Here is a 26,857-nt window from a genome sequence, read left to right as displayed (position 1 = left end):
ACTCCTGAACATCAGAGTGATTGGATGAAGGTTGATGGGGCTTTTTCAGACTTAGTAATTTTCAAAAAATTTTCCCTATCATAAGAAAAATTTTCTTGGACCAAGTCTAGTGTCAGGTCACATAGAAGGCAAAATGTACTTTGCACATGTGATTAAGGTTACAGACCTTAAAGATGGGGAGATTTTCCTGGATTGTTCAGATAGATCAAATCTAATCCCATGCATTCTTAAAAGGGAAGAACTTTCCTGACTGTTTTCAGCATCAGAGCGATGCAACATGAAAACTGGACCTGCCATTGCTGGTTGTGAAGATGGAGGAAGGCCACCATTAGCCAAAAGACTATGGTGGTCTCTGCAGCTGAGAATGGCCCTCAGCTCACAGCCAGGATGAAAACTATACAGCTCAGTCCTTACAACCATGAGGAACTGAATTCTACCATCAACCCACATTTTCTTCTACAACCTCCAGAAGGAACATAGCCTGCTAACACCTTGATTTTAATCTGCTGAGATGCGTACTGGACTGCTGACCTACAGAACTGTAAGATAAATAAGTTTGTGCTGTTTAAACCGCTGAGTTGGTGGTAATTTGTTAGAGCAGCAATAGAAATCACAAGAAGTACATGAGATAACCCACCCAGAGCAGTGAGCAGGCATGCAGTAAACACGGATATTCAGCATTAGACGCAGAAGCTGTGTCTGCACTGTGCCTCACACCATGCTGTCCAGACTGGAGTGATGGAACGTGACAGAGGGAGGCTGAAGCCCTTCCCAGGTCCCGGGCGCCCTCACTGCTGTGATAACTAGTACTCTGGAGGGGAAAAGAATTTGAGGAGAAAACACCAAGCAAGTCAATGGTACCCTATCTTAGCTTTGTCTGTCTGGCCACTGGGTTCTAGATGTATAGTTACATTTTAGCAGATAGTTCAAAGTTTTTCATAATCCTATTACCATATAGTATGTGTCCATGCCCGTACTTTAGGTATAATATATACTAGTTATTTCTAGTAAACATAATAAATATAATATGGTATGTGTGTATATTATATTATATTATAATCATATATTTTGGGTCAACTTTGAAATCTTTCAGAGAAGGAAGTTGTCGGGAGGGAAAGTCTATAGAGATACCACCTGCAATTAGTGAAAAGAAAGGGAGTTTTGTAAACCTGCAGATTCCCAACCCCAATTTAAGATTCCAGTCCAGCAGAAAGTCTGGGTAAGTCTCTGGAAGCTACATACATAACAAGCTCTCCAAGTAGGGGTCTGGTTTTAGAGCCACCAGACTCCATAACTTTTCCAGCTTTATTGGGGAATCAAGGTCCTGGTTACTAAGCTATACTTCATGCCTGAGTGGGGAGATTTATAATCATCCTACAATTTAGACAAAACCAAAGCTCCTATTGAAGAAGTGGGTTGAGTCATATATCACTGAAATAAAAAACTGGAAACTGGAATCCATGATTCATTCCTTCATCCAACAATGTGACTATTATAACCCATGCTTTTTATTTAAAAATTTAAATTATATAATTAAATATATCAAATCTTTTCTCTATAAAATATCTAATAATATAAATAAAAGAACATGTAACATTCCTTCTCAAAGATTATCATCTTATTCTTCAAGAAAATATTCTATGCAACATTCACAAATCAAAGAATATTCATGTTTAAGGTTTTTATAAAAACATTCATATGATCAACAACTTCTTTTACCACTTAAAAATAAATTATTGCATACAATCACTTTATTTATTTATTATTTAATGGTACTGAGCTCTGAACCCAGGGGCATTCTACTATTGAGCTACATCCCAGCCTTTTATATTCTTTATTTTTGAGACATGATCCTGCTAAGTAGCTGTGGCTACTTTCAAACTTGTGATCCTCCTGCCTCAGCCTTCCAAGTAGCTGTGATTACAGATATGCACCACCATGCCTTACTATTTACTAACATTTTAAAGGATTTTTACATTTATATTCTTTTTGACTGCTATACAGTATATTGTATGTATCTGACATATGTACCAGGATGTATCTGAATCTATTTGACATTTGTCATTGAATAACATCAAAATTCTTTCTACAATTTTTTTCCATTACCCACAAATGTGAATCTGCATGTATCATATAATTTTCCTAAAGTTGGTTAGATATATAATTACAGGTTGATGGAGATGAAAATGCTCTGTAATAGCTTCATGGAGTTGGCCCCTGGCTCTAGGCTCAATTAGATGCAAATCCTTTAAGGTAGATCACAGTGAGGCTAGTTGATGCCTCTTATATGAGTGCTAAAGTGTTTCTGTACCATGGCAGTGTCCAGAGAGCTCCCTGTCCCTTCATTGTATGTAACTTCTCCCAACAACATAAATGTTTCCATCTTGGCAATTTTTTTTTTCTTCAGCAGAATTCTAGTTCTCAGTTCAGATTCTGAATTCTAAAAAATATATATGTAAGGAAAAAGATGTTTGGTTCCTCCCCTGGGAAAAGCCATTCCAAACCTTTTTCAGTTCTAGAAGTGTAAGAAAAGATGAATAGTTTTCACATTCTCCTGTGAATAACCCCTACCCTGCCAAAGTGCATAGTGGATACCGAGGGGAAAGAACCAGCCTGTGGAGCCATTGAGAAGCCCACACTGCAGCCTGATGGGATGATGAGGAGCTGAAACTGCCTGCTGTTTCCCAACTCTGTGTTTCATCCCACAGATCACTGGAACTTTGATTTTTGCTGTCTTCACTGCTGCCCTGAGTTCCTTCCAGTTTGGGTATGACATTGGTGTGATCAATGCACCTCAAGAGGCAAGTGAAACATACACAAGTTCTTTTGGGGGCATGTCCTATGAGTTCCTCATGTCCAGAGAGTATCACATATTCCCCATGTATAAGATAAAGTGTGTCCACGTGGTAGACACGAGGTAATCCTGGCCTGCCAAGTACAATGTGCATGGTTCCAAAGCTGATAAGTTGGCCTTGACTCTCCAGTTAACAATCCTCCCAGAAAGAGTGAAACTAATTCTTGATCTCTGGCTCTGCTAATCGCTGAGCTCATAGAAATCTCTAACTAGAGTACCACATGCCCAGGATGTTTTTTGAAAAAGAGTTTATTGCAGCATTCTTCAGAGCTCTCATCCATACATGAATGAAAAATGCCAGAGAATAACGAAAATAGCAGAAGGCTATGTTTCACTCAGTGAACTTTTATTGGACACTTACTGCATCAGGTACTTCAACTATCCCCAACGGAGCCTCCCAACAACTTTATTAGGCCTGTTGCCAGGCCAGATTATAAACTTTAGGAGCCCTAACACTAAAAATATTACAGTCCTTTCCTTCCTTCCTGCCTCGCATGGGTTATTCAACATAAAATAATACAAAATTTTAGAATCAGAGTAAAAAAATCCAACAAAGTTTAGATTTTCTCCATGAAGAGTATTTTCCTGGTAACTAAAAATGTATATCAGGTAATTTCTACCATTGTTCTCATTATTTTTGTACATCTCTACTCAGTTATCTAGAGAATATCAGAAAATGAGATTTTATCCTCTCAAGGTCCCATAGCCTACAAAGGGGGGCAAGGAGGGGACCAGAACTTCATCCCACTCTGTCACTATTATCAAGCACAATAGTTGACATACAGAAGGTGCTCAAAAAAGTGTTAAGTGAATAATGGAGAGGGAGGGAGGGAGGAAGAGAGAGAGAGAGGGAGCACACCTGGGAGAGGGTGGTATAAGGTGGAGTTATGAAAATTGAACATCATGTGAATCCACCATGTTTCATCTGCTTCTCTTATAGCACAGAACTTCAAGAAAAATTCGACACTACAAGTTGTGAATGTGTGTAATGTATAGGGTACAATCCATTACCTGAAAAGAGCTTCTCCTTTGGCTAAAAGATGTGTCCCCATTAGGGGATGTGGCTCAGTGGTTAAGTGCCCCTGGGCTCAATCCCCAGTACCAAAACAAACAAACAAACAAAAAACAAGATGTGTCCCCATTAGGTACTACATCCCATCATGAGTATGGCAGCCTCACTATGGCTAAGATCCAGGGAATAATACTGGGGTCAACAGACGGGGCTTATATCTTTTATTTTTCCTTTCTTTTTTAAAAAAATTGTTTTAGTTGTAGTTGGACACAATACCTTTATTTTATTTTTATGTGGCACTGAGGACCGAACCCAGCGCCCTGCATGCGTTAGGCGAGCCCTCTACCACTTAGCCCCAGACCCAGCCCCTCATATCTTTTTTTCTTGGGTGATAACAAGTGTCAATTTAGGAAGCTTTCTAAAATTCAGTTCCACATTACCATGACTTCAAAAGAGAAATTGGTAGAACTTCTATTTTTATGGAAGACCTTTTTACATCTTATTTAACCATCCTCTCCAGTCTTAGAATGAAAATTAGGCTAAGATCTCCCATCTCTCAATCTCCCATCTCTCTGACTCTCCTGAGTCAGAGCTGAAAAACAAGGACCATTATTTTTTTTTTAACATTTTTTAGCTGTCAACGAATGTTTAGTTTATTTATTTATATGTGGTGCTGAGAATTGAATCCAGTGCCCTCACACATGCTAGGCAAGTGCTCCACCATTGAGCCACAAACCCAGCCTGAAAACAGGGACCCTTCTAATTTATCAGATTAGTGCCTTCTTGACAAACCCCTCTGTGTTTAGAGATCTGCTTAAACACCATTAATAATAATGGGCATTTAGGTCCTCTATTTCTTCATTAGCTGAATGATATTTGGAATGTATTTTAAAGTCATATTTTTTATAATTCTAAAACTACAGATACGTAGTACAGAAAATATATGAAAAAACATCCATAATTCTATGTTATAGAGCAAACTGCTAAGAACATTCTGAATATTTCCTTCCAGCCTTTTTTTTTTTTTTTTTTTTAATGGCATGTTATCCATGTAAGGCAGCCATCTAATGTTTCTCTCCTTCACTCAGGTGGCTTTACCAAACAGGACTTTTCTTATAACTGGTAATACAGAGCAACTACATTCTAGGAACTGTCAGAGAGGACCCCCAGCTCACTATGGCTGAATAGTGATCTAATCAGCAAGAAAAATGACATGGGAGAAAGATGACCTGAAGGATATATTTCTACATGATTTTTCTTTGGTATCATATTTGTCTCTACCAAAGCACATTATAAAATATGGCTCTGTAAAATTTAGTTTTGAACATCGTTCCTTCTGTTACACACTGAACTCTATGAGGACCCACAGGACAAACTTTCTTCAGTCTTTGTACCTTCTCAGGGCCCACTAGGATATGTTTTTCTCTGTAATTCATCAATCATATACCTGATTGTTTTCCTCTGCACTGACCACCTAGAAGTTAACTGCTAAATTTATAACTCAATTCTCCCAAGGATACAATACCTAGTTTTTAATTTTGTGTCGTACCAACTTTATTTTTGACCCTCATCTTATCTTCCCTAATATTTTTTCTTTTATGTTTCTATTTAAGTATTTAAGTTAATTTAAATCCTGCTGTGCAGAAGTAATTCTAGTGTAAACACATCTTTTAACTTGAAGAATATTTTCAATATTTAAAGAGTTGCCAGAATTTAAAACCTGAAATGTTTAATATAAAAAAAACCTAGAATTCTGGTTTCAGTTAAAAAAATTAAAGGTCATCCAACACTAGTCTAACCTTTTAGCTTCCTCCTTTAGGTGGAGGAAATGCTACCATTCCACAAGCCCACACTCCTTATTCTAGCCCGGGGGTGGGGGGTGGGGGAGGTTGGGGGTGGATATGCACTTCAGGACTCTAGTCACCAGGTACCATGCCTCCTTCACTCATCTATCTGTCCCTGCCTGGTTCCTGGTGGCCTCTGTTTTATAAGATATGATCAACGTAAATACATCTATCCATGTTTATTAATGGAATGGTCCTGTTTAAATACCTAACAAACATTTTAATGAAAAAAATCAAACAAAGTATATAGAATGTTCAAAATATTGAATTAACTTTTCTTTATTTTCTCAGATAATAATATCCCATTATAGACATGTCTTGGGGATTCCACTGGATGACCGAAAGGCTATCAACAACTATGCTGTCAACAGCACAGAGGCACTGCCCACAGTCACATACCCAGCGAACCTAGTACCAGCTGGGGAAGAGGCTATGGCATCTGCTGGCCTAATCACCATGCTCTGGTCCCTGTCTGTGTCCAGCTTTGCAGTTGGTGGAATGATTGCATCATTTTTTGGTGGATGGCTTGGGGACAAGCTTGGAAGGTGGGCATAAATTCATAAATATGTAAAAATGCAAAAACTTTAGTATCTTGGAGGTGTTAGAATTTTTTTTTTTGAAAGATGCCATCTTTCTTTTTATGGAGTAGTTTTAGAGTTGTTTTCTCAACTCATAAACATATGAAGCAGGTCAGTGTTAGACCAAATCACCAGACAATGTTCCTGCAATTTTCTAGCTAATTATGTAGTCAAAATAGCAAAAGTGAATTTATTGTGTATTTCTAGATAACTACTTTGATACTTTGGCTTTGTAAGTTATAGAACATACCAGAAAACCATTGCATAATGGTTACCTCGGGAACTTAGAAGAAGAGCTTAAATTGGATTTTTTTTTTTTAACTGGGAATTGAATCCAGGTGGTGGTTAATCACTGAGCCATACTCTCAGCACCCCCAGTCTCCCTTTCAAATTTTGAGACAGGGTCTTGATAAGTTGCTTAGGGCTTCACTCAGTTGCTGCAGCTGGCCTTGAACTTGTCATCTCTTTGCCACCGCCTCCCAAGTCTTTGGGATTACAGGCATGCATCACCACGTCCAGCCTAGATGGGAATCTTTAAACTGGGAGTCGATTGTATGCTTCACGAAATCATATCGTTTCTCAAACATCAGTTTTTTCATTTGTAAATTAGAACTTGGCTTTTGGTTTAGTCAAGTCCTAAGGTCAAGTCAACATTCCTGATTCCCAGTAACCCTGTGTACTTGGCATGCGTTTCTAGCTGCTGCTTTGGCTACTGCTCTCAAAATCTGGACCCGAATGAAGCAAGATGAAACATTTCTCAATTCTGGCTTCTATTAGACATTTTGCATGGAAAATATCTGTGAAACTCCTTTACCCTCAAGCTGCACTGAGACAGAGGATATACTATATATAGCTGTTGGGGTTTTCCTACCATATAGGAAGGAAATAAGATTAGAAAATCAAATGATATTTCTTTAGCTTTATTTCCTGCTCTTTGAGCCCATATTTTGTGTATTAGTTATCTTTTATTCTTATAATAAAAATAATACACAGATCAGGAGGCTGAGGCAGGAGGATCACAAGTTTAAAGTCAGCCTCAGCAAATTAGTGAGGCCCTAAGCAACTTAGCAAGACCCTGTTTCTAAATAAAAATATTTTTTAAAGGGCTGGGAATGTAGCTCGAGTATCCTTGGGTCAATCTCCAATACCAAAATAATAATAATAATAATAATAATAATAATAATAATAATAATAATAATACATGCCAAATTTGGAAAATTTAGGAAGTGCAAAAACTTCTAAAGGTATAAATAAAAATATAGATGACTAACTTAATAATTCTGAATTACAAATTATTTAGTATTTCCAATTTTGCTACTATAAATTAGAGTCTTTAGTTTTCTGGTTATATAATTGTGATGATTTCTTCCTCTTACACTAGAATTTTATATAATAACACTGTAAGACATTTTCTCAAGTAAAGGGCATCATGGTAACTCAAGTTTTATTACTTAAATTGGAGTCTCCTTCAATTTCTTACATTTTTACCAATGTACTGGTATTTGGTTGAAAACAGATTATGTACACAACAGAATAAATAAATTGCCTTTCATCATTTAAAAAATGTTAAAAATTAGCCGGGGCACAGTGGCACATGCCTGTAATCCCAGGGATTTGGGAGGTTTTGGCAAAGAGGATTGTAAATTCAAGGCCAACCTCAGTAACTTAGTGAGGCCTTGTCTCAAAAGAAAAAATAGAAGATAAAAAGGTCTGGGGATGTAGCTCAAATGATAGGACCCCTGGGTTCAATTCCCAATACCACACACACACACAAAAAAGTAAGAGTCATTTCAAATTGCATCAGATTGGCTTAAACAGCAAATGGAGAATTTTCTAGATTATTTATAAGTCAAATCAAACTGAGCAAAATTAAATTTTAAAATATGAACAAATCAATTGGAGATACTTCCCATTCCTAAAGGAAAAATTAAACCCTTCCTATATTCAGAGATGAGATTCTCACAGGCCTAGTGACTTACCCTGAAACATGTAACCAGTGGCCTAGCAATAAAGCCAGGATGCATATCCTCTGAAGCCAAGATTTAGCATCAACAATAGTCATAACCATATCAAATGACCATTTATTAAATAACCTATTATAAGGAAATTGAAACTTCTTCCAGCACAATAAAAAAAACCATCTTCCTTGAAAAACAGCCATAAATCTCATAAATTCAACTTAAAAATTAAGATAAAAGAGTTCAGTATCTCTTGTGAAAGTTTTTTTTTTCCTGGAGAAAATCACTGAGAAATGACATGAATAAAAGTGTTGCTAGGATGATTTCTCTATTAGTTAAAAGTAAGTAAATAAAAATGTATTCTTTCCATTATAGTTTAAAAAAAAAAAGTCTTTCCCTGAAACTGTGTAGTAGTCAATAGACCAACATTTTATAGACTGGGTTTGCAAGGTCAATTTTTCCAAAGACTGTGCACTTACCTTTTAAGTAGGAGAAAAGTGTGTTGGGCAAGACATGGTCTATGCAATTCACACTATCACAGTCAAGGGAGGCATACACAGCAAACAGAACTCATAGGGCAGGGGGGATAGCTCCAAGGTAGAGTGCTTGCTATGTCAGGAGCCTGGGCTCAGTTCTCAGCATCACACACACACACACACACACACAAAGGAATTTATTAAACTGCAGCATCATTAACCCTTGGTGTTGCACAGATCAGGTTCAGCTCTGTCACTTAATATTAGTATGAAAATGACCAAGTTGCTTAGGTTCTCTAAGACCGTTTTCTACCATCTGCAACATGGAATGGGGGAATATATACCTACTTCATGGCATTATTATGAGGATTAAATGAGAAGGAATATAAAAGATTTGGCCCGATGCCTCGCATATAGTCAGCAGGCAACAAATGTGGCCTTATTTTGATGATGATAATAAAGACAATTATGACAATACAAGAATGATGATGATGATGACATTCATAAGAATGAAACCAACACTAACAGGGGTATTCAGAGCAAGAGCTTAAAAAAATACACTTAGGAAGAACTAAGTTTCTTTCTCCCTGGTTCAATCACTGCATGTATTTTTGTGATTTTCATATGATTATTTTTGAAATTATTTTCATTTATTTTTGGTCATTTCTCACATCTGAATAGAAATTAAAAATCATTTATATTGTATTTTGTGTTCCAGCAACCACTGCTTGCAGTAAGGAAGAGAAACAGTCTGGTATCAAAAATCTTCTCAGGACTTTGTTGGTTTTACTTTTTGTCTTTTTTCCCTCCTAACAGAATGGACTATAAGCTAGCTGCTAATAATTTCTTAGGGTTAATTGGTGAATTTGCATGCTCTCTGTCCTTGTGAAAAGAAAAATCATTTCACAGTTCTAGCAGAGAAAAAAACACCCTTTAACTATTTTTCTACGTGGCAGCTCAGGGACCGGCAAGTTCTTTTTAACTGTTCCCTATCTTTGGATAGTTAATAATTTCCTTATATTAATTTCCTATTGCTGTTGTAATTAATTACCACCAACTTGATGACTTAAAACAACACAAAATAATTTTCTTACAGTTTTGGAGGTCAGAAGTCCAAAATCAGTTTCACTTGGCTAAAGTCATGATATCAATTGGGCTGGTTTCTTCTGGAGGCTCAGAGAGGAGAGAATTTCTTCCTCTCCTTTTTCCAGTTTGCAGTGGCCCCTTCCTCCACCTTAGAAGTGCATCAATTCAATCTCCACTTCTATCACATCATCTTCTCTTCTGCCTTCCTCTTATGAGGTCACTTGTGATTACATTGTTGGGTTCACCTGGATAATCAGACACTCTCCCCATGTCAAGATACGTCATCACATTTGCAAAATCCCTTTTGCCACATAAGGTATCATTTACAGAATCTGAGGATTGAGACTTGAACTCTTGAGGGACATTATTCAGCCTATCACATAGTTGTTGGGAAATCATTTCACTATGAGATTTTAAAGTTTTACTCTCTAGAAAATAATGTGTTTAGTGTTAAAGATATTTGCTTAGAAAAGGCCAACCTATCAGAGTTTGAAACAATGAAATAGAATACAGCAAGGTGCTTACATATCTTCATGGCAAAAACATTTTTATGCTGACCAGTCAGATTCTTTTATTTACTTTGGCTATTTAACTTTGAACAAGGTTTTTGTGCGATTTTTGTATGATTATTTTTGAAAGTGATGTTTTCGTTGCCGTTGTCAGCTTTATAACACATTTGACCTTGGTTGACATTAATTCATGAATTTTGGAAACATGCTAGCATACAGTGTTAAAATGAGGATAATTATAATTATAATTATGATAAGCTTTAAAAAGTATGTTGTAGTTATCCAAATAATTTATACTAAAGGAAATTTGACTTTGAAAGTTCCTCTTCAATCTACATCAACTGAAACCTTTACATTGAAAGAAAACAAAAAGAAAGAAACAAGTTATAGGTTACAACCACAAAATTGAATTCATCTATCACCAGATAATTATTCCTTAAAACAATAAATTTCTGGAAAACTTAGTTAACTGTTTGGAAAAGTGTCAGAAGTATTATCTTAAATCAAACTAGTCACCATTGTGAGTGAATCATCTCTATCAAAATGTGGAGATTAAGTGTATAAAACCCAGGTTGTCTCATCATGAATATTACTTTTGTTAACACGTTGGTCCACAGATGAGTCAAAGTAACAATACTGGTTTAAGATTTCTGAACTAGCATTTATGGCAAAATTAAAATAATTGAACTTAGGTAAAAAAAAGCTCAACAAGCTCTGGAAGCCAATAACTTTATTAAGTTTTGATGCCTAATTTGTAATTCTGGCTTTATGAAATTTCAGAATCAAGGCCTTGATGGTAGCAAACATTCTCTCATTAGCTGGAGCTCTTTTGATGGGGTTTTCCAAATTGGGACCATCTCATATTCTTATAATTGCAGGAAGAAGCATATCAGGACTCTACTGTGGTAAGTGACAAAAACACATATATACATCTTTTCTGAAAATCACTCTGCAGCACATGTGTTAACTTGCAGGGACATTTTTGAGCTTAGGGTTAAGTCACAGAGGGAAAGACAATTGCATAAAGTTAGGTCCTGAGTTGGGAGTTTTGGACCAGTAAATGGGAATTGTGATGTTATCTTAGGATCCTGTACACCGCAATAGCAGCATCTTTAGTTGTCTGATTTCAGACAAATTGTTTAACTCTGACTCTTAGTTCCTTCATCTGTGAAATGAAGAGAATGAAAGTTTCTACCCTACAGGGTAATTGTTAGAATACATGTAAAACACTAATCATGGAATCTGATATACAAAAACTGCTGTTATTACTTTTGTGGTACAGTAAACAGTGGAAGACTGCTGCACTCAGACCCCCAGTGCTGACCTGTGGTCTACCTGGCTGTCTCTGTTTCTCATACCTGACCAGACCTAGACACCTGTACCCATCTCTTTAACCATATACCCCAGCCCTGTCTGATCCCAAGCATGGCTGAGTGAAGCATTAAAGAGGTGGTGTCTGTAGAGAGAGAGAATCAGGCAAAAGCAGCAGCAAAGTTCATAAATCTCCTCCCAGGAACTTCATGTCTGAATATGGGAATCACTAGTTTTTGGATACAGCTTTTCAAATGTCCAGAAGCAACAAATTAGGAGAGATTTGAACAAAGGCAGGAACATTCACTCACTAAAACAGACAAATATTTAATTTCCCAAGGCCAGTGGATCCTTAATTCTGATGATTCTGGGCTGATGTTTTAACCTATTCTCACAAACTGGAGTTGCCCTTCAATGCACTAATACCAAGCGGGGCAGGGAAGGAATGATGAGGGCACAGAATTTGTATGTAAATTATTTCTAATATTCTGACTGTTAAAGTTGCTAAAATTTATAGGAAATATAATTTGACTTCAGATTCATATGATTTCAGACTTGTGAACTTAGCTGTATCATTTTGATCTTGAGATATAGTATTAGATATTATGGAAAGATAGTACAACCTCAAATGTTTTTTTTCCTTATTGAAGCTGAATAGGCAGCATGTTATAGTCACATGTAAAATTCTCCAGAAGTTCAGATGCCATATCAGATATTCAAATATTCACTGGAGATATTAAGAATTTGGAGCATTAAATATGCACATTGAAAATAGTTGCCAAAGCATCTTTCACACAGAGACCATCCACTTCCATTCGATAATCAGTAGGCAACCTCTAAGAGATTGCCTTCTGACAGATCTTAATTTTTAAGAAAATGCCAAACACTGCAATCAGCCAATGGCTGGATGGGTATGCCACCTTTTCAACATGACTGATCAAATTTTTCATATTCCTTTACAGCACAAAAGTCTTTTTTCAAATAAAATCTTTTCTGAAGCCTAATACGTAGAGGGAATAAAGGAGCTGGGTTGCTCTGACAACTGGGAGAAGAGTCCTTGAGTTCCTTAACTCTTCCAACTCTTCCACTTACCTCTCCACCCCAACAGGGACCTTGCCATACTTCCACATTGTGGAGATTGGTAGTTCTCATGCTAACCCTCCATACCATGGGATCTTGGCACATCATTTCTCACCTCCATTGAGAGGATAGCCTGTTGGTGTCCTAGTTTCCTTTAATTCCATGAGTCTATTAAGAATATTATTTAAACATTCTTCAGTCTCTTTTCTCAAGAGAACTTCAGGCACTATGATGTAAACTAAACATTAAGGTAGGTTTTTTTTTTTTTTTTGAAAACTGAGACAACACCATTAAGAATTGCAAAATACATGACCAAGCATTTCTTTCTATCAATATTTTCAACTACACCTTCATCATAAGGTTGTATACAACCTTCATTGATAATGTTGTATCAACAAATTTGTTTTGCATGAATTGTGTCTTTGGCTGAAGACAAGGGCCCTTATCCCAAGGGATGCAGGAAGGGAGTTTCAGTCTGGATATTGGGTTTACTTAGATCAAATCATTGTTATTGAGATGTTCCTGGGTGTACTTTAACATTTGTTATATTCATGTTTCATGCAGGGTTAATCTCAGGGCTGGTTCCAATGTATATTGGTGAAATTGCTCCAACCACGCTCAGGGGTGCTCTTGGCACTTTTCACCAGCTAGCCATTGTCACCGGCATTCTTATTAGTCAGGTAAAAACTCCTCATCCTCCATTTTACTTATCATCTACTTCACCCACTTCTCCTTTCCTTTCTATTTTCATGGTAGACTAGCACAGAGGAAGATAATGATAATAATTATTATTATTGTAATTATAGGAGCAGATTAATTATTTAAGTATAACTAACAGCAGTAGTGAAAATGGTACAGAAACACAGGCATTTTAGCTCAAAGTTAAACTATTACCACTTCTGACTTTTCTCCTTAAAAGTTATTTGGTGGGATTGGCACTAGAATTGAAACTTCCAATACTATTCAGGAATTAAGTTATTGGATTTAGATTTCAAAAAATAGGAAACTTCATGTTTTTGACTGCATGGGTTTCCTTTGTTTTGATCATCTTTCCTGGAAACCTAGCATGCAAATGATGATTACAGGAGCTCTTGTTCCGATGGTTCTCTCCTTCCCTTCTACCCTATGGCCTCAGAGGGAGTTTTAGAACCTCATATTTAATCATCCAGAAGGATCTCTGAAATAGGATTCATAAAGCTGATTTTCACTAAGCAATTGTTCTATCTATGATGGAATAAAGGAGCTGGGTTGCTGAGTAATCTAAGCAATTTAAAAAGAAATATTTTCTTCTTTTTTGTACATTCTTTTTTTTTAAGAATTTAACCTTTATTTTTTATTTATTTGTTTTTATGTGGTGCAGAGAATTGAATCCAGTGCCTCACACATGCTCAGAAAGCACTCTACCACTGAGCTACAACCCCAGCCCCAAGAAATATTTTTTAAGAAAAAACTTTGGAACAAGGCCCCCAAATTATGTATGATTTTAATACAGTATTTTTCCATCTGGTTGCCTAGAGACTATAGCCATATGTTGCTTTAGATATCAAATGTATTTTTTAAAAGTTGGGTTGATTCCCAACCTAAATGTGTAAATGAAGTTAATACAAACAAGCCCAGTTGAATTATTTGCCAAGTAAATTGTCCCTATTTTGGTTAAGATTAGATGTAATGGTTTCCAACTTGTGCTTACATGAACCAGGACTGTTAGGGATTACTACTGAATAGCCAATGTGTTTTTTCAACAAATTGTAGAAGGCATATGCAGAGCATTGTGCAGCTGATAAGTTTCCTCCTTATTCTCTCAGATTGTTGGCCTTGAGTTTATCCTGGGCAATCATGATCTATGGCACATCCTGCTTGGCCTGTCTGCTGTGCGGGCCCTTCTCCAGTTTCTGCTACTCTTCTTTTGTCCAGAAAGCCCCAGATATCTTTATATCACATTGGAAGAAGAAGCAAAAGCAAAGCAAAGTGAGTATGGAGATGTTTTTTCTTTCTTTCTATTGTTTTTGAAATACCAAATTTCTATTGTTTTTGAAACACCAAACAGTGTGTATGAATGGTTGCTAGCAAAATTATTAACAGGGACTTCCAAATGAAGTCAGTAATTACATGTAATAAGAATGTGCAAAATCACTTTGATAGGACTGGTGTGTGCCATATCACACCTATAAGCATGCACTAAAAGCCCACACACAAGGGACTTAACCAGAGACTTCCAAAAGACTGTCTAGATTTATGCTTCTATGATAATGAGGATCATAGTTTTCTGTCAAAAGATGAAGCCAAATGTTCTGCCTTTTTACATCAAAGAGCAGGATTTAATTTAACAAAAGAGAATTTCCAACCCCCATGCTATAAAGTAATAGAATGGGACATGCAGAACTATAGCTGTTTCATGAACACAGTAAAAATAAATTAATTTTTGTTTTGATCTGAGTGAATTGTTTCAACTTGATAATTTGGGGGAACAGGCTTAAAAAGACTCAGAGGAAGTGATGATGTCACCAAAGACATAAATGAGATGAAAAAAGAAAAAGAAGAAGCATCAAGTGAGCAGAAAGTCTCCATAATTCAGCTCTTCACTGATTCTAGCTACCGACAGCCTATCATTGTGTCATTGATGCTGCATGCGGCTCAGCAATTTTCTGGAATCAATGGGGTAAGTTGAGAATATCTTCTAAATTTAAGAACACAAAGTGAACTAAGAAGGAAAGAGGTTAAAGTCTAAATAACTAAAGGATGCTTTAAAACACTGACATCAAGTGTTACTACATAGATATCAAGAGTTACTAAAACAGAAAATTAAGTGAAAATTTTCTTTTCTAAAATAAGTTGCAATTCTTTAAAATGTCAGTACTCAATGGTGATTTATTTCTATTAAGATGAAACAAGGGAGGGGAGGGGGGATAGTAGAGGATAGGAAAGGTAGCAGAATACAACAGTTACTAATATGGCAGTATGTAAAAATGTGGATGTGTAACCGATGTGATTCTGCAATTTGTATTTGGGGTAAAAATGGGAGTTCATAACCCACTTGAATCTAATATATGAAATATGATATGTCAAGAGCTTTGTAATGTTTTGAACAACCAATAAAAAAAAAGATGAGACAAAAAGGCAAAAGTCATAGTAAATGCAATGAAAAAAAAGTAGAATAATCATCATTTCCAAAGGGGGAAGGTCCCTAAATTACAAGAGGCTTCCAGAGGTGAGAATGAAATTTAGGATTTTTGATAGTGAGGGCAATAGGGAGTCTATGGTTCTTTTTATTTAAATGAAGGATGCCAGATAGCTGGGTGCAAAGAACAGTTTCTTGCCATCAAGAAACTTTTTTATTTGTTAAGACAGCCTATAAAAATAAACAATAGAATGAGTTGGCATAATATTGATGAGTGAGGGTAGTAGATAAGATGTGATTGAAAAATATGGTAGTATCAAACTTTTAGGTTCTGATTTTAAACTCCTTACTGTTACACTGTGTGCATGTATAAATATGTTACAGTTAATCCCACTACTATGTATAGTTATAATGTGCTGATAAAAAATACACAAAGAAACCCTTGTGTCATGCAGACTAAATTAGCCACTAGAAGAAAAATGTAAGGGGGCTGAGGTTTTGGCTCAGCGGTAAAGTGCTTGCCTAGTATGTGTTAGGCTCGGGTTCGATTCTCAGCACTGCATATAAATAAATAAAATAAAGATCCACTGACAACTAAAAAGTACTTAAAAAAGAAAAAGAAAAACGTTAAGAAAAGCTTGTTAAGAAATTAGATAAAGAAAATCACATGCCCTCATCTATTGATATTAAATGATGTGGATTAGGTTTCTATCACTAGTGAGCCAATCCCAGATCCACAAGAGACAATTTAGGGATACTAATGGATGCTCAGAGTCTTGGAGGAGACAAAGAAAGTAATTCTTATCTGTTGAAGTAAAAGGATACCTGAGATTAACCTCACTTCATAAACCAATATTTTTCTCATATAGTCTCTAGTAAGATATCTTGATGTTTACCTGTGTACAACTTTGGAACTCACAGACCAAATTCATATCCCCTGTCTCAGTTCTGCCTGTATATCCACTAGATAATACTTAATCTTTCTGAACTTCGTGGTTCATCTTCCATCCCAGAATCTTACTTAAAGAGGTATTGAGAAAATGCTGGCCCTGAGGCTGTGGAACAGCCTAAAAATAGTAGGATAGTGGTATAGCCACTGCTCACTGAACAGTCTGCACAGTTCTCCTGCATTAGTCCTGTCTGCAGGAGGAACAAGAAACAGGACATGTTAAGTGGAGGAAAAATGACAGAGGAATAACACAATGATCTAAAAGACCATTAGAAGCATATAAACATAACTAAATTTTTTAAAAAGCTATTGGGCTGTGAAATTGATTTCTCCATTCCTACTAAGATTAGTGGAAAATTCTGGATTAATCATAAAAGATAGAACTCTCCCACATTATGATGAGCACGTAAAACTGTCCTAACTTCTTTTGAAAATTGTTTGGCCATTTGTACCAAAGCTGAGTATATGCAGACCCTAAGGTCCAGCAATTGTCTATTCATAGGTATGATTACATATTCACCAAAAGGACTGTTAGACTGTTTAGAGCAACACTATTCATAATCACCCTAAGTGCCTAAATATTCATCAGGAGTGGATTGAATAACCAAATTGTGGTGTGCTAATACAACAAAATTCTATAGAGTAATGATATGAACAGTCTGCAAATATGACAATAAGGTAACTCATAAAGGTAACTGTGAACAAAAGAAGGCAGACAAAAAATAGTACATATTATGTGGTTCCATCATCAAGTACAAAACTAGGCAAAATTTATCTATAATGTTAGATGATGGGAGACTGATTTCTTCAGGACAGTGGATGAGGGAACAAATAGGGAGTTTCTGCAGAGTGTGCAATGATTCATTTCCAGATCTAAGAGCTGGTTATACAGGTGTGACCCATTCATTAAAACTAATTCAGTTGTACACTTATGTGTATTTTTATATGTGTTATACTTTAACAAAGAGTCTACAAATTTAAAAAATAGTAGCAAAGTTTTCTAACTGTAAATGTAAGGAGAACTTTTAAGCAATCAAAAGCTTTAAATGCTAAAGGAAGTCTGTTATCTACTCTGGAAAGAGAGGGTGGAGAAAATCTTTAGGAAGTTCTAGGGACTATGGTTCTAGAGGAACATGGAAAAACAAATAACCTAAAATATTTCTTGCCTTAAAGACATGAGTGTGAGACTTCCTGATTAAGGCCAAACTGTTTGTACTTTTCAGATATTCTACTACTCAACCAGCATTTTTCAGACAGCTGGAATCAGCAAACCTGTTTATGCAACCATCGGAGTTGGTGCCATCAACCTGGTTTTCACTGTTTTCTCTGTAAGTCAATACCCTAGATAAACACTACTTGTTTTCTAGTCCAGAAATGGAGGGAAAAACTTGTGATATAAAAGTGATCAATGATTTCTGTCCACGTGCAGTGGGTGTGTAGAATTAAATGGGTCATGCAAAAAGTCCTCTCTGTAAATAAGCCAACTATTGCACTACCAATAGGCTTAACTGAGAATGTGAATCACTGGCTCACCCCACTTCTGGGATGCCATTCAATTAGCTCTTAGTGAAAGAATAACTTACTGGGAGGCACAGAGGAAATTCCGTTGGTTCCTTCTTCATCACTTTATACTTAAACCCCTTGGACTGGCTGGCAGCTTGTCATTTCTATCAATATGTAAAGTCAGTATGCATAGTTTACCCAGGATCCTCTCCTTCCATGTTTGAAATACTTTTTCCATCCTGATGTCTTGGGGAGAACATTTAAAAATAATAGACAAGTTACTCTCAGATATCTTGGCCTCTAAGCAGAATTCAGCAAACTTGGGAAATTCCTATGATGTTAAGTCATTGGACAGAACTTCTAGGTAATTCCCAAGGAAGTAGCTTCTGGTGATGCATTAGAGGTTTATGTGTGCTTTAGAGGATGGGGTAGAAGTATAAAACTAGAAGTGCTGTTGATCCTTTTGCAACTACTACAAAAAAAGAGGTCATATGTTCTTCTTAAAACCAAATGTTGTATATAAGAAATGATTCAACATCTTTACAACAATATTTAACATAATCTAAAAGATAAAATAAGTAAACAACAAAGACAAAAACTTCCAGCTAATATAATTCACTCTAAAGTGAATTTTAATTTGAATAAAAAATATTAAAAATAAATGTGCTTGGGCCAGGGTTGTGGCTCAGTGGTAGAGCACTTGCCCAGCATGCGTGAGGCACTGGGTTTGATCTCCCGCACCACATAAAAAATAAATAAAAATAAATAAAACAAAGGTATTTAAAAAATGTGCTTTTCTGTGTCAGTCATAATACTATACTCCACTTATTTTAGACACTTGTTTTTCATTCTCTGAATATGGACTTTTAACTGTTACCTTGGGGTGGTCAATAAATTACAGTCTGGCTATCTAGACCAAAAAGCAGGTTTCAGCACATTGAACAGTGCTGAACCTTGGAATGAGAAGGAAGAACAAATAGCAACAGAACAACAGGGATTCTGTAGAAATAACTCAGAGATAATACCTGCTCAGGCCAAGAGGCCACTCTCAAAGAAGGCCTGTTACTGGGATGGAATGCAAGGGACTACATGCCCTTTTGTCTCCTGGAATAATATTTTTTATAGATACTGCTGTATCATCTTTCACAATATGAAGATTATTATTCAAACACTTGTGACCAATAAGATTTTCTATATAAAGTATTGAGTTGCCAAGACTGAATAACCCCAAATTTGAAAAAAAAAACTAGAGAGGAACTATTTTTTTACTATTATTAATTTTTTTGGAATTTATATATGACAGTGGAATGCATTATAATTCTTATTAAACATATAGAGCACAAAGTTTTCATATCTGTGGTTGTATACAAATTATATTCACACCATTCGTGTCTTCATACATGTACTTTGGATAATAACGTCCATCACATTCCACCATCATTTCTAACCCAATGCCCCCTCCCTTCCCCTCCAAGCCCTCTGCCCTATCTAGAGTTTGTATATTCCTCCCATGCTCCCCCTGCCAACCCCACTATGAATCAGCCTCCTTATATCAGAGGAAAATATTCAGCATTTGGTTTTTTGGGGTAGGCTAATTTCAATTAGCATTATATTCTCAAACTCCATCCATTTACCTGAAAATATCATTATTTTATTCTCTTTAAATGCTGAGTAATATTCCATTGTGTATATATGCCACATTTTTGAAATTCATTCATCTGCTGAAGAGCATCTAGGTTGGTTCCACAGTTTAGCTATTGTGAATTGTGCTGCTGTAAACATCGATGTGGCCATGTCCCTGTAGTATGCTATCTTTAAGTCCTTTGGATATAGACTGATCAAATGGTGGTTACATTCCCAGTTTTCCAAGGAATCTCCATACTGCGTTCTATATTGACTGCACCAATTTTCAGTCCCACCAGCAGTATATGAGTGTACCTTTTCCCCCACATCCTCACCAACACTTATTGTTGTTTGTCTTCATAATAGCTGCCATTCTGACTGGATGAATGAAATCTTAAGAGTAGTTTTGATTTGTATTTCTCTAATTGCTAGAGATGTTGAACATTTTTTCATATATTTGTTGATTGATTGTATATCATCTTTTGGGAAGTGTCTGTTCAGGTCCTGGGCCAATTATTGATTGGGTTATTTGTTTGTTTTGTTTTGTTTTTGTTTTTGGTGCTTAGCTTTTTGAGTTCTTTATATACCCTAGAGATTAGTGTTCTATCTGATGTGTGAGGGATAAAGATTTGCTCCTAAGATGTCGGCTCTCTATTCACCTCACAGATTGTTTCATTTGCTGAGAAGAAACTTTTTAGTTTGAATCCATCCCATTTATTAATTTTTTATTTTAATTCTTATGCTTTAGGAGTCTTATTAAGGAAGTTGGGGCCTAATCCCACATGATGGAGATTAGGACCTACTTTTTTTTCTATTAGATGAAGGGTCTCTGGTTTTATTCCTAGGTCCTTGATCCACTTTAAGTTTTGTGCATGGTGAGAGAAATGGGTTTAAATTCACTTTGTTGCATATGGATTTCCAGTTTTCCCAGCACCATCTGTAAAGAGGCTGTCTTTTCTCTTATGTATGTTTTTGGCACCTTCATCTAATATAAGATAACTGTAGTTATGTGGGTTAGTCTCTGTGTCCTCTATTCTGTACCATTGGTCTACCAGTCTGTTTTGGTGCCAATCCCGTGTTGTGTTTGTTACTATTGCTCTGTAGTATAGTTTAAGGTCTGATAGTGATGCCACCTGCTTCCCTCTTCCTGCTAAGAATTGCTTTAGCTATTCTGGGTCTCCTATTTTTCCAGATGAATTCCTTGATTGCTTTTTCTATTTCTATGAGGAATGTCTTTGGGATTTTGACTGAAATTGCATTAAATCTGTATAGTGCTTTTGATAGTATGGTAATTTTGAAAATATTAATTCTGCCTATACAAGAGCAAGGTAGATCTTTCCATCTTCTAAGGTCTTCTTTGATTTCTTTATTTAGGGCTCTGTAGTTTTCATTATATAGATCTTTCATCTCTTTCATTAAGTTGATTCCCAAGTTGTTGTTGTTGTTTTTTGAGGCTATTGTAAATGGGGTAGTTTTCCTCGTTTCCCTTTCTGCAAGTTTGTCACTGATATATAGAAATGCATTTGACTTACAGGTGTTGATTTTATATCCTGCTACATTGCTGAATTTATTTATTAATTCTAGAAGTTTTCTGGTGGAACATTTTGGGTCTTCTAGGCATAGAATCATATCATTGGCAAGTAATGCTAGTTTGAGTTCCTCTTTTCCTATGTGTATCCCTTTAATTTCTTTCATCTGTCTAATTGCTCTGGCCAGTGTTTCAAGAACTATGTTAAATAGAAGTGGTGAAAGAGGGCATCCCTGTCTTGTTCCAGTTTTTAGAGGGAATGATTTCAATTTTTCTCCATTTAGAATGATGTTGGCCTGGGGTAAGATAGCCTTTATGATGTTGAAATATGGTCCTATTATCCCTAGTTTTTCTTGTGTTTTGAATGTGAAGTGGTGCTGTATTTTGTCAAATGCTTTTTCTGCATCTATTGAGATGACCATATGATCTATTGAGATGATCATATGATTGATCATATGATTGATGTGATGAATTACATTTATTGATTTCCATATGTTGAACCAACTTTGCATCCCTGGGATGAATCCCACTTGATTGTGGTGCACTATCTATTTGAAATGTTTTTATATTCAATTTGCCAGAATTTTATTGAGAATTTTTGCATCTATATTCGTTAGATATATTGATCTGAAGTTTTCTTTTTTTGATGACTTACAAAGATGGGGCTGAAAGGGTCGGCCTTACACTCTCTTTGGGATGCCTGCTCTGAGATGCAGCTGTGTCTAGGACCTTTCTGTTGTGGAAAAGGTAGGGGCTACTGCATGGGGTCGTCTATGGCGATGACTGCAGTGTCCCAAGATGAAAGTGAGTTAGGCTTGGGCTCCCAGGTGGTGGTGGTGGGGAAGAACTCGGACTTGCCTGGCAAGTCAAGTCAGTCCAGTCAGTCTGTGAGGGCAGATCTGGTCTGGGCCTGATCTCCTGTGTTACTCTGCTGGTTGGAAGGTGTGGTCCTGTGCTGGAGCCTGGGCTCAGTTGGGTGTCTGCCAGTGACAGGATGGACCCGGTCCTACTGTGAGCCTGGGTCCCATGCAGGCTGATGTTGAGAGAAACATTCTTTAAAATTTTATTTTTGCACTTTGCACCTAATCTCATTGGTGAGAGAGGAGTCATTGTATTTATAATAGTTTCTTAATTATTTTGAACATAACTTCTGGAGCTCATCCTTTTATTCTGTAAAAATTTTGAGCAGATGAGTGACATTATTTTTTAAAAAATCAGTTCAAATCATTTCATTAACTCTCCAAGCCTACAGGTAACATTTTAAAATTTTAATTATATTTGTTTTAAAAAGTCATTTTAAAGTTCAATAGTACAAAAACTTAGTCACCCAGTTTCTCTTCCCAGAATTAACCAATGCTACCAAGTCCTGTGCATTCTTTTCAAATAAAAAGGATAATATATTATTGATAATATAGTAATATTTCACCAGCTTGGAAGCAACATAATCAATCTGTTTTTTTCTGAATTAGTGTTTGGGAAAAAAAGATTTTTCCCAATAACAAAATGAACTATGTTCCATATTCCATGTTTTCTTTCATGCTAATGAGCTGGTAGAAGGGAGCCTATAATCTTGAGAGAGAAAACAGGAAGAAATGCGGAGGGAACTGGGAAGCAGGGTAGGTCTGGGGCATGAGGAGTGGCTACCAAACTCTAACTAGGTACCACCTGGGATGTGAATGATGCACAGAGTCTGGCAAAGGTGAATGTTAGGTGGGACAGATGTCTCCAGCTACTGGCCATGTCTCACCCTTGTCATAGGCATCCCTGAGAGAATACCAAGTCTCAAGGAGACAGTCCAACTCAATTTTCAGGACATACAGTTTTAGGGTTTATTATCCAGTAAATACATATTGTTTTAGAAACAGCAGAAACATATAGTAAGAACCCTTATTCCTGAAGAAATGTTTCTATTTTTCCCAGTATCTTGACATGCATCATCAAGACAGCTTTGAAAGTCAGAATTAAAGAATCAAAATGTATACTGATATTTGATGAATTTGAGAAAGGTTCGTTTTTCTACTTCTTCCTTAATACTTAAATGTGGGCCCTTTGTTTATCATCATATCTGAAGTGATATGAAGTTCTGACATGCATGTGTCTCTTAGATGAAAAGGGTTTTCACTGTAGGTGAAAAGAAAAGAAATACTTCTCAGGTATTTTCAGAGCTAGAGCTCACCATACTAAGCATTTTGTATTGCTATTAATTTATTGATAGAATGATGAAACTAACTGATTTACTCACCAAGATGAGAAATTGTGACAGGTGTGTTTGTGTGTGAGTGAGTGTGCATGTTACCAGCTTTGGTAGTATTCCATGGATCATGGAGGCAAGAGCATATTCAACAAATGTTGGTCTTGGTTCATTGTAAATCTTAACCATTAATGCGAAGGTACCCAGACTCAAAGGAATCAGTGACAATTTTTCTCAATTAGAATAGAAAAGCACTCTAACCCTTTGCCTTAAAATTTTCTCTCTCTAAATGCATAGTTCACTTCCAATACCAGGTACATTTAAGTGCACCAGAAAAATGCAGACCTGTCTATTTTGGTTCAATGATCAAATTCTGTATGTTGCCAGGTGAGTGGTCATAATTTGACTTTATTAAGCAGTGAGAAAGTTGGATGGAAAAGTTGATACCTGAGTAGCTGTCCTGTTTCATAATCACCAGGAGAGAAATTAATGTCACTTTTTAATGTAGATCTTTCACATTTTAAATGTACAGGTAATCTATTGGGAGAGATGCAAGCTGTATAGCCTCTGACTCTTGTACTCAAGGGGATAATCCTAGAGAGGTGGTAACACTATGGTTCTATCTCTAGAATGGCCTATTTAAATCAATATAAACAAATTAAACAGATATCTGTTAATTATCCCTGTTCACTGAGTCAATTCTGCCACCTGAGGCCAGAGTCCCTCCCTGCCTCAGTCTCACATCTATAAAATGGAATAACAGCACTGCCTCCTCCCCTACTATATAAATTAAAATGACTCTCTTGCAATAAAGTTGATTTAAAGGCAAGATTTTGTGACTCACAAAACTAAGATAATATTTTCCAAAACTTTCCTAGGTATTGCTTGTGGAGAAGGCAGGGCGGCGCTCTCTGTTTCTAATTGGAATGAGTGGGATGTTTTTCTGTACCATCTTCATGTCACTGGGACTTGTTCTTCTGGTGAGTTTTGGTGTCTGGATAGATGTTTGGTTATCATAAAATAACATCTCTGAGTTCCAGGCTAAAGTGCTTTCAATGTCAAAAACATTTCAGAATGGTTTATGGAATAAAGCCAGAGGGACAGCACATAATAAAATAAGACTAAATGGGGAACTCATTTCTTCACCTTAGACTAAATATCAGTGTGTCACTTGCACTTGTTTTCCAGGGAGGCAGTGTGGTCATGTGGTTAGGGCATAGGCTTTAGAGTCAGCTCCAATGAGATTCAAATTCTAGCTCTGCACCTGGATGCCTGTGCCTCTCTAGTGAGTATTTGAACCTCTCCCAACTCAGGGTCCTCATCCACCACTTCACAAGAAAAATACACCTTGCCTAGCTACTTTGGTATAATTAGGAGCAAAGGATATTGGATCTTTCATAGGAAAGAGCAAGTAAGGATCAAATAAAAAATCTAATCCAGGGGCTGGGGTTGTGGCTCAGTGGTAGAGCACTCACCTACATGTGTGAGACCCTGGGTTTGATCCTTAGCAACACATAAAGATAAATAAATAAATGTATTGTGTCCATCTACAACTAAGAAATATTAAAAAAAAAAATCTAATCCAGCCAGTGCAGTGGCACACGCCTGCACTCAGGAGTCTGAGGCAGGAGGATTGCAAGTTCAAAGCCAGCCTCAGCAATTTAGTGAGGCCCTAGCAACTTAACAATACCCTATCTCAAAATTTTTAAAAATAAAAAGGGCTGGAGGTGTGGCTCAGAGATTAAGGGCACCTGGGTTCAATGCTCTGTACCAAAAAAACAAAACAAAACAAAAAAAAAAAACTCTAAATCTACATGATTTGCCTTAATATAAGGACTATCCAGACAAAAATATTCTAGTCTCAGACTAGAATAGTCTGAGACTAGAATATTTTGTACTCAACAGAACATAAACACATTAGGAAGAGAGCTGTGTCCACCTCTGAACTCAGAGGGGTCACTTAGCTAAAGGAAACAGCAGCCAGTGAGCCCAGCCCCACTTTTGTTCTTGTTTTGCTTTTTTCTTCAGGAGAAGTTTGCTTGGATGAGTTACGTGAGCATGACGGCCATCTTCCTCTTTGTCAGTTTCTTTGAAATTGGACCAGGCCCCATCCCCTGGTTCATGGTGGCTGAGTTTTTCAGTCAAGGACCACGCCCCACCGCTTTAGCACTAGCTGCATTCAGCAACTGGTTCTGCAATTTCCTTATAGCTCTGTGTTTCCAGTACATTGCGGTAAGTAGCCTGATGCTGTGCAAATTTACCGAGCAGGAGATGGTCAAACCGCTGCTAATTGGACCTCTGTGTTTGTTCTTCATCCAGGACTTCTGTGGACCTTATGTGTTTTTCCTTTTTTCTGGGGTGGTCCTGGCCTTTATAGTGTTTACATTTTTTAAAGTTCCAGAAACCAAGGGAAAGTCTTTTGAGGAAATCGCTGCAGAGTTTCGAAAGAAGAGTGGCTCAGCCCGAAGGCCAAAAGCGGCTGTAGAAATGGAATTCCTTGGAGCTACAGAGACTGCGTAAAGATGACTGCTTTTTTATATGAATAGGAAGGAAACTGTTTTTAAGTGACTCCTTGAGAATTTTGTATCTACATCTTCAAGTATGCTTTATTTTTTTAGAGTTTGGTAGGCTCTGATCAGAAATGTGTCAACAAGTATTACCACAGAAAGTATTTTTATAATTTAAAGAATATATTTTTGATGGGAAAACTCTGTAATTAAATAAACCAAAAAGGGTAGCTCATTTTGCTACTGTCAAAAGCAAGTATGTCCTAATCTTATGACCCCTATTTTTTTATATAATAATGCTTCCTTAAATTTGAAAGGCTTTTAAGGTATGATATTATTGCTTCATGAAGCACAGGACTAGAAGACCAAGGATACAACTGACATTTATATATTTAGATCTGATTAAACTGGAATTTTCTTACTAATCTCATTCTAAGAGAGTTACAGGTAGTGGAAGTATGATTCATGTTAAATGAACTTTCATTTCTCTCACTCAGCTTCTTTCTTGTGTATTTGAACTTCTATTTTGCTTAAAATACTATTTTTCTCTGTATTTTCATGTGGGATATTTTGGGTTCATTAAAATATGTTTATAAAGAAAAAGCTTAATTTAGTACTCAGAAAAAAATCATTTTAGTTCCTTTGATGACCAAATGGTTTTTTGCAAAGTTGAACATTCAAAAAAATTTAACTGGTTATATACCCTGAATTATCAGTTATTATTAACATC

The 26,857-nt window shown here is 36.5% G+C and overlaps 1 protein-coding gene across 1 annotated transcript; it reads left to right on the top strand.

Annotated features, from left to right (window-relative positions):
- Positions 1-277: 277 nt before the first annotated feature.
- On the top strand, positions 278-26,260 carry SLC2A2 (solute carrier family 2 member 2; the record flags this gene model as incomplete). Its single annotated transcript, XM_081301838.1, is given in 12 exon segments — positions 278-380; positions 383-402; positions 2,709-2,801; positions 6,002-6,255; positions 11,098-11,222; positions 13,273-13,388; positions 14,514-14,676; positions 15,180-15,367; positions 17,999-18,103; positions 24,499-24,600; positions 25,649-25,852; positions 25,940-26,260. Coding segments are annotated over 12 exon segments (1,674 nt in total). The 3' UTR covers positions 26,141-26,260.
- Positions 26,261-26,857: the final 597 nt, after the last annotated feature.

Source organism: Spermophilus citellus (genome assembly GCF_964194105.1).
Source record: "Spermophilus citellus genome assembly, chromosome: 7".
In the NCBI taxonomy this organism is placed as follows: domain Eukaryota; kingdom Metazoa; phylum Chordata; class Mammalia; order Rodentia; family Sciuridae; genus Spermophilus; species Spermophilus citellus.
This window is presented reverse-complemented; position numbering and strand designations above follow the sequence as displayed.